The sequence below is a fragment of the Pyxicephalus adspersus genome, chromosome 5 (assembly GCF_032062135.1).
Source record: "Pyxicephalus adspersus chromosome 5, UCB_Pads_2.0, whole genome shotgun sequence".
Classification (NCBI taxonomy): domain Eukaryota; kingdom Metazoa; phylum Chordata; class Amphibia; order Anura; family Pyxicephalidae; genus Pyxicephalus; species Pyxicephalus adspersus.
The window spans coordinates 124,089,586-124,098,948 of NC_092862.1; the positions used below are offsets into that span (position 1 = coordinate 124,089,586).

The 9,363-nt window shown below is 42.7% G+C and overlaps 1 protein-coding gene across 1 annotated transcript in view; it reads right to left on the bottom strand.

Annotated features, from left to right (window-relative positions):
* IDI1 (isopentenyl-diphosphate delta isomerase 1) overlaps window positions 1-4,352 on the bottom strand; it is a 7,089-nt gene extending 2,737 nt beyond the window's left edge. Inside the window, exons 1-3 of the mRNA XM_072412627.1 lie at window positions 4,008-4,352; window positions 2,085-2,248; window positions 998-1,090 (exon numbers count right to left, since the gene is read on the bottom strand). Coding sequence (XP_072268728.1) covers window positions 998-1,090; window positions 2,085-2,248; window positions 4,008-4,132 — 382 coding nt within the window. The 5' untranslated portion in view covers window positions 4,133-4,352. The remainder of the gene's footprint in view (window positions 1-997; window positions 1,091-2,084; window positions 2,249-4,007) is intronic.
* Window positions 4,353-9,363: the final 5,011 nt, after the last annotated feature.

A 9,363-nucleotide genomic window follows, 5' to 3' on the forward strand; every position in this document is an offset into this window, starting at 1 on the left:
AAAAATAACCCAAATTTTTCCCCAATTGACTTTAATGGTGTTCGAATTCGAGGTTCGACCACCCGAATAATTTTGGTCTATTCGAGTGAATAGCTGGCAAATCGAATATTGAGCTATTTGACCAACACTACTCACTACATTACCCACTTAAAAAAAAATGGCCTTATTTATGGTGCCGCAGACCACCTCTCTGATACACATCACAGGCTCAGGAAAGTGGGTGGGTTGTGTCTCTGGACACAACCTGCCCATTCTACCATCGCAGGCTCGGACCTGCAATGGGAGAGTGTTGGATTAGCACAAGTTTTTTTTAATGTCAATTATGTCTCACCAACAATAATGCCTTACCAGTATATACTGGTATATTTATACCATATATGAGGTATAAGGAATGCAGCATATCCTTTAACTGGTATCCTTATAAAGTTAAATACTGGTTTAAGGGATGATCATTGGTCAGTACTGGTCAAACACTGGCCATTGTCTTAGTTCCTGGGTAGTAAAAAACACAGCGTCATACCTAATTAACTAGTCTTGACCAGAACTAACTGTGTGCAACATGTTTTTTGATCATCTGGCAAGCCATTAATTTGGGGGACTCCTTGGTATTTTTGTTATATCTAAATCAGTTACTGCATTGTTTTATCTATCTGTATTATTAAATAGTATAATATTAAAAATTTTACTTGCAAGTCTCTGTGTTATCTCTCTTTGTACACTTCAAATTTAATCCCATTAATATTTGCATAAACTGTCACAAATTATATCCATAACAGAGAGTGGGCAGGTTCTGGCTTCATGACATCACTATTGGGGAAGTTTCTTCCCCTTTGAGTGACACAGCTCTCTGCGCATGTGTGGTCCAGAATTTGTAAATTTAGTGGTCCACGACCTCCAAAAGGTTGGGGACCACTGGCATAGTGCACACAAAGTGATGCGCCCTGTATGGAAGCCAAGATTAGTTACAATTGGGTTTCATTATTTTAGTTATACAGACCTGGGAAAGTGATTTTGGCATCAGACCTCTGCTGAAGTAGTAGTTTATTCTCTGAATTAAATAAGAAAACACTAAAAGCTCTGTGCAGCAAACCTGTAAGGAAACAAAAAATATCTTACAAAATGAGCAATGTCAACAGAAAGCATTACATTCTTAAGTGTTCTACCCCCAAGCGAGACTCCCACAGTATTATATTCCACATGCAGCATCCCAACATAGTTCTCCCCTCTATTGCTTTGTAAGTAATTGTCACAGAACCCCGAAAGATGAGAATTCCTAAATGTAGACACCTTTGATAAAAAGCAAGCTGCATTCTGCTTGTTTGCTTAAACTTCCCGGTACTGCATCGTTCTTGGGTAGCACGGTGGCTGGGAGGTTAGCACTCTGGCCTTGGCAGCGCTGGGTCCCAGGTTCCAATCTCAGCCAAGGTGCTATCTGCATGGAGTTTGCAGGTTCTCCACATGTTTGTTTGGGTTTCCTTTCACAGTCCAAGAACATTCAGTTAGGTTTATTAGTTCAAACAATTAACCTTAGACTGTAATATTGACATGCCTTTGGTAGGGACATTAGATTGTGAGCCATTTTTGAAGGACAGCTAGTGACATGACTATGGATTTTGTACAGCGCTGCGTAATATGTTGGTATTATATAAATACTGCGTAATAATAATACTGAGCCTATAAAAAGGCACAAGATGCAGCCAATAACCAGTAAACGTACTGCTGTTTAAACAGGAGACCATGCCATTGTTTGGTGGCTCTCTAAATATGGGTTGTAGGCTCTTGAAAATGCCAGATCCAACATGGAAGTAGCAGCACATGTGAATGCAACACTAACATTGAACTTTTAGGTCATGCCATCAAGGTGCTCTTCAGCTATTGGGTGGCCAGGTATCTGTCCTGACTTCCCAACTCCTTCCAGCCTACATGTGCAGTCACCCTCCTGTCACGGAAAAACCCGGGTACTCTGGTGAAGAACTGGCAGATTTTGCTCAGTTCTTGAAGATTCAGCTGACATTTCAGTTTTAGGTAGACACCGCTTCAATAACACAATTCCATGTACTGATATTTGGTGCTACCATTATTACCTTTGTCAATGTTGTCATTTAGATGGCAGTTCTTTTTGGTATCAGCTCCAATCTTCTTGTCATTCTCATCTATTAATATACACATCTCAGCCAGCAGCTGGACCTGCTTCTCATCCAGGGAGTTCGTGTCTACCTCAGGCATGGCTGCAAGATGTCTTATAATACTGGAAAAACACAAACATGATATTGTAACAAGCTAAAACATACAAAGCAAAAGGCAAACAGATGAATAGATTGCTAACCCTCAAACAGGATGTGTATTATGTTGTGATGTTCCTGACTATGCCTGCCTTTGTCCCAGGTTCAAATATTAGCCAGGACATTATCTTCATGGGATTTGCAGGTTCTCCTTATGTTTGTGTGGGTTTCCTCCAGGCACCTTTTTTTCGACATCCCAAAAACATGCAGTCAGGTAATTGGCTTTCCTCCAACAAAATGACCTTAGACTGTATTAAAGACATATGACCATAGTAGGGACGGCTAGTCACATGACTTTGGACTTTGTACAGCGCTGCGTAATATTTCGGCACTATATAAACACTGTATAATTATATTGTAACTTTTCCCTTCATCAGCCCCATAGAGAATGAATGGGGGCTGCAGTGAGTAGTACGAGCGCCACTAATGCTGCCAGCTGTCAAATATTCAGACGCTGGTTCTTCTTAAACAAGCATTGATATGCGAGTCCACAAGCAGCTGAAAAGGTGTAGGGAGCCACAGAAAATTAACCTACCCTTATTAATAAGAACAGGATTAATATAGCGCCAACATATTACACAGCGCTGTACAATAAATAGGGGTTGCAAATGACAGACATATACAGACAGTGACACAGAAGGAGAAAACCTTAAAGAGGAAGTAAACTGAAAAATGCCCAAAACAAAAAAAAAAAAACCCTCAATCCCGCAGTGCAGTCGGCTGTTCCTCAGGTCTCTCCATCAGGTCCCACGTCATCCCAGTATCCGACTCCTATCCTTCCTACGTCACCCGACACAGGGGCGAGATCGGGTGACGTAGGTTAGAAAAATACTTGCCAATCTCACTACACATGCGTGAGATCATCAATTTTTTCCCTTTTCACGAAAGGCTCCTTCTGTGCATGCCCAAAATGCTCAAGCATGTGCAGAAGGAGCACCCAAGATCCGCCTGAGATGGCTGACGTAGGTATCCCGGGAGGCTTTGCACTCCTATTCATTCTCAATTACCTAGGCGATCGAGAATTAGGGGGGCGGTGCTGCACCCTTTTGTTTTGTTTTTTTTAAAAAAGAATGTTTCATTTAAAAAAAAAAAAACTTTTAAATGAGCGAAATTTTTACTTTATATAATATTTATAGAAAAATTTATATATAAAGGAGTTGTCTACCTTTTTGTGTAAAGTGAAAATTTTGAAGAAAAGGGTGTGTTGGACCTCTGTGGAGAGCCCACTGCTTCCCCATAGAATGTAAAGGTCCAGATCTACAACATGCCGGGATCAGGCTTTTCTTATCAGGCTGAGGTGGCTTTAAATAGGAAATAAACTGTAAGAGAATGAATTCTTTGAGTGCTCTGACACCCCTGGGCAGTTGGAAGTTTCCATCGTGCCGGTACCACAGGGCAATACAGAAAGGATGAGGCCTGGCACACAAGTTCCTGCACATCCCTGCCATCCCCACGTCAATTGTAAGCTCTTCCGGGCAGGGTCCTCTCCTCCCGTGTCACTGTCTGAATCTGTCTGTCATTTGCAAACCCTATTTATTGTACAGCGGTGCGTAATATGTTGGCGCTATATCAGTACTGTTTATTAATAATAATATCAACAATACAAGTATCAGCTTTTGAGGTTTCTGCCTGCACAGCTTTGCACCACTCAGGTCACATGACACACTAGGCTTCCCGTACCTGTCAGTATGGGGTCTGTGTATACTCCCTTCCCCCAGCTCTCACCTGCTCCCCGGCACGCTGCACACTCTCTGCCGCACAGCCCCGCTCACACCGCAGCTCACACCAGGGCTCCCCACAAAGACACGTGCTCCGCCCAGCAGCGCCGCCCCCAGCGCGCGACACAACATATTTCAACCAATGAGTAAACAGCACCACCACGTCGAACCATCTGCTGATCAGGAGCACACTGAACGCCACCGCCCGCTGAGGCGACTTCTCCGGCAACCCGAGTGCCTGAAAGAGCAGCGGAGACTCTGAAAACAACGGGAAAACCTCGAAAGCCCCCACAAAAAACTCGAGCGGCCTAAACTACACGAATAAGGAGGACCTGACAGACAGCTCCGCCCTTCCGTGGTTCGGGAACCGCGTGTCATAAAACACACCCACAAAAATGACGTTACACTAGGAATCGCCGCCCACTTGAGGTGGTTATTTACATAAGGCACGTGACTGAAGATTGGTTGCTAGGAAGTTTTCTTGAGACAAGTGAATGGGAACAAAGAATCATTTGTCATATATGACAAGCACTGTATAACCTGGTGTGTAACAAAATGTCTCCAGTCACTGGCGGCAGACATTTTGTTGTGGACAACAGGATGGAGCGCATGGAGAGAGCACGTTAGAGATTGGTTGGCTGGTCATTGGGTATAGAACATAATACCCGGGTATGGATTATAATCCGAAAATAAACCCTAGCATAATTTTTCTGTATGCTCGAAATATAAACTCTACCCTGAAAACAAGTTACACTATACAAATACATGGACGAGGTGCTCATTTAAAGAGGAAGTAAGAAAAAATAAGACATCCCCTGAAAATAAACCATAGTGCATTTTTTGGAGCAAAAATTATTTTAAGATGGAAACAGTATGACTAGTACTATTGTCTTAATATAAACATGCAATAATAATATAATATAATAATATAATGAAGTTCAAGTGGGGACAGAGTTTACATTGGAATGCACAATATGCCCCTTCGACTCCTAAATGTTTAACCAAATATAAAATGAACATTACATTAAAGCAAACCTATCACCACACTTCTTACTTTATATGGAAGGGCAGATTTCATCTGTATTTCTGATGTGTGACATAAATCATTCCATGAGGCAATCGGATGTTCCCTGGATCAACAGTCATTGTTATTTTTACTTTAAAGTTTTAATCCCCAGTTATATTCAGTGCTTCTGGAAACCATCCAGCTTTTTCTTAAAGCAATCGATAGTAGTTGCTGAAACTACTTCCTGAGGGAGCCGATTCCACATTTTCACAGACCTTAAACATCTTTTCCTCCAGATGCAGAGTGCCCTCTTGATCTTTGTAATGATTTCAAAGTGAAAAATTGGGAAGAAAGTCCTCTATATGGACCATTTATTGTTAGGAGGCGCCCTCCAGGCGTAAGTACCCAGGCGATACCTCCTATTCCCTCTCTCGGCTGCGCTCACGGTAGCACTGGGGTTGCAGGTTCAGTACCGTGTAGGTTGCAGCATTCCTGTGGCTGAGGTGTTCCTCTGCATCCTCTGCACTGAGGCTGCACAGCTGTAGGGAATTGAGTTGTGTGCAGCTGATTGCTGAGTAGTTCCTGGTAATCCCAATCATTGGCTGCTTGGGCTTTATAGTCTCTGCTCCCAGTCTGAGATGCATGTTATAGCGTCTGTTGGGCTGACCTGTGTTGGAGTGTTTTTGTGAATTTGCCTATTGCTGACCTACGCTTGTTTTCTGATTTTCCCATTTGAATTCTGCCTAGAGTGACCTCTGCTTGTGACCCTGACTCTGTTTTTGCCTCACCCCTTTGAACTGCTCTGGATGGACTGATTTCCTGTGTTCTGACCTAGGTCAGTTTTTGGATTCCTGTCTTTGACTCTGCATGCGTGGCTCTGTACTCTGCATTTAGTGGGTGCCGGGTCAGCTGCCGGCTTATCTCCAGACACCATCCTTTGCGAACCAAGTCTTGGGGCAACAGAGTGCTGGGAAACACAACCAGTCTCCCGAGGCTGAGCGGGGGCTGCTATAGGCAAAGACTGCAGCATTAGATTGGGGGATTGGTGTCTGGGGAATACCGACATAGATTCTGGCCTTACATTTATATATTTATACAGGGTGATCATATCCCCCCTTAAACGTCTCTTCTGAAGGGAGGATAGATTCAGTTCAGCTAATCTCTCCTCATAGCTGAGCTCCTCCATTCCTTATATTAGTTTAGTTGCCCTTCTCTGCACTCTCTCTGATTCCACAATGTCCTTTTTGTGAACTGGGGGCCAAAACTGGACTGCAAAACTGGATCTGACCTTTAATGTCCTTTAATGCTTACAGTTGTATTGAAAGACTAAAAAAGGTTTCTATGTTTCGGAATAAATGAAAGTAAGTAGTATGTACAAGAGCAGTGTGAGTGAGAGTGAGGAGTATGACAGCTGGTATATGTACAAGTGGGGTATTAATGTACAGCGCTGCATTATATGTTGGTGTATAAACCCTTAATAAAAATCTGCTATTATGTATTTTGTCTTCATTTTTGCTCCAAACGGGTGTAAATGGATAGGTAGAGGTTATGGGTGGTGAAGGAGGCCAGGGTAAGTCATAGATTGTGATGCAAATGAGAAGCTGACGGAATCTCAGTGTTCTGAAAATAAAGGCAATGGAGTATTGAATGGATGGACAGAGATGGATGGACGTCTACAGGTAATACTCAGTAATAGATTCAAACTGGACAGCTGTCACCCTAAATTTCAGGTCTCTTGTATGTACAGTCTTTTTATTCAGGGTAAGGGAGTTCTGGAGGGACATCAGTCACTGCAATAGCAGGACATGGGGAAACTTCCAGACCCTTTTCATGTGCTATTGCCTAGCGTATAGGGGTTTAGAGAACCTTTAATGCAGGGGTATCAAGCTCTGGCCCGGGGGCCAAATTTGGCCCCCAAGGGAAACTTAAATATGAACTGCAGCTGGCCTGTCGCTGCATTGAAATACTCATTACCATCTTTAGACCAGTGGGCTCTCTGCCTATGCGTGGCCCCGCATTAGACTGTTTTATAGATGGAAATAATGGCGGGAATTTTAGTATCGGTGCAATTTCAATGAAGAGGGAGTTTCAGCGGCGGGCCACTCATAAGATTTAGCTCCACGTTGGCCACGTCTGGCATTTCCAGCACTCTCCCTCAGCTGTACTTTTCCTTGCTACTCCAAGACATGGACTTGAATGGTTGGATTTTCATAGAAGAATATTGTTAGCCTGTGCAAAAAGGTTACTATTAAAATTTAACTCCAAAGGCTACAAATAGAAAAAGAGGCATAAGATTTTTTTTAAATAAAATTTAAAAAAAAATGTTTTATGCCTCTTTCTTTATTATAAGCTTGTTCCAGATTAAATTTGAAGCAAAACATCTTTGTTTCCATATGAAAAAGGTTTAAATCTAATGAGAAATTTCCTCAATTTTTTCAGTAAATTTCAAGGTTGACCCGCCACTCTGTTTAAGTTTTTAATTTTGGCCCTCTGTGTATTTGAGTTTGACACCCCTGCTTTATTGAAACAATCTACTCCAACAGCATGAACCTTAAACTGAACCTTTTTTAATACTCATGCAGAGAAAAGTGAGTAGTGTCCCCTCCCACATTCAGTTTTAAACCACTGCAGGGAAATGTTCTTTTTGACAATGCAAGTGCATTGTGATTTCTAACCTTGCATTGCAGTATTATGTGAAGTAAAGATTTAAGGGAGAGTAGGAGCGTAGAGTGTATGAGCCGAAAATAAGTGTGAAGGGTATGTCGGCATGCAGTATCTATAAGGGAGGGTTTGGTAGATGGCAGTATGTGTAGGTTTTGTGCAAAAGCGGTACGTGGGCTTTCAGTATGTGCATGAGGGTATGACAGTGCACAGTATGAGCAGGAGACAGATATGGCAGTGGAGACTGCAGACCCTGGAAGAAGGTAAAGTTGGCCTGCACTCTGCACCAATCACTGTCTGATAAGACTATTTCTATATATATATATATTGCTAATATAAAGGTAATGGGGAAGAAATCTCCTGATAAATAATAATATATTTATATTAGCAGCACGGTGGCTCAGGGGTTAGCACTCCAGCCTTTGTAGCACTAGGTCCTAGGTTCGAATCCCACCCAGGACACTATCTGCATGGAGTTTGCAGGTTCTCCCCGTGTCTGCGTAGGTTTCCTCCGGGTACTCCGGTTTCCTCCCACATCCCAAAAACATGTAGTTAAGTTAATTGGCTTCCCCCTAAAATTGACCTTAGACTCCATTAACCAACCGTATGACTATAGTAGGGACATTAGATTGTGAGCTCCTTTGAGGGACAGTTAGTGACACGACTATGAACTTTGTACAGCGCTGCGTAATATGATGGTGCTATATAAATACTGTATAATAATAATAATATAAGCTAAATGCAGATTTTAGGAAAAAAAATTGACATTTTTAGTAGACATCCTGGGTGTGGTAGATTTTGAGGCAGGATGCTGCACAAAGTCCAACATGACAGTCAGGACAGTAGAACCTGGTTTCTTTGCGTTTCTTCCTTCCTCTGTCGGTCTTTGAGCAGCAAACCACTCACATCCTTCTAAGTGCTGCATTTCTCTGGGTTGGTGGGACAACCAATCAGGCTTTTTGGGTTGACAACGGTAGCAGCACGATGTCCAGGTCTATTCATAGCCACTGATGGTGTTTGGTGGTTCTTGACTATGGATTCAGAAACTTGTAAAATGAAGTCTGAATGATTCACAGACCTCTGACTAATTTTTTTTGTACAGAACATAGGCATTCCATAGGCACTGCTCATCGAGATGCCTGAAAATCTTCTTGTAGTACTTTCTTTGCTGTTTCCTCATCACTGGGTAGAATGTCATGGCTTGGTCAGCTCTGTCCACACCTCCCATGGTGTTCTTGTAGTCAATCACCACCTGTGGCTTCATCACTTCTTTCCCATGTTTTGTGTGTACCAGAACCGTGGAGGCATCATGGACAGTACTCATCAGGCACACATCTTTCTTGTCACGCCATCTCAGGGCCATCATCTTTCCTTTCTGCCAGGCAACAATTTCTCCTGTCTTCAGCTTCCCTTTTGCAAACAGTGATGGCAGGTTGTGCCGGTTAGCCCTAACGGTTCCATACGCATCTGTTCTGTGTTGCAGAAGGAACTCATAAAGCTCAGGAGATGTGTAGAAATTGTCAGTTATGACACAATAGCCCTGACCTAGCAATGGCTCAATGAGGGATAGCACTGAAGATGTTGCCAATCCATAATGGCTGTATGTGGGGTTCAACTGTGTCCCTTTTCCAGTGTACAATACCGTATTCCAGATGTAGCCAGATGAGGATTCACACAGCATATAGGTCTTCACGCA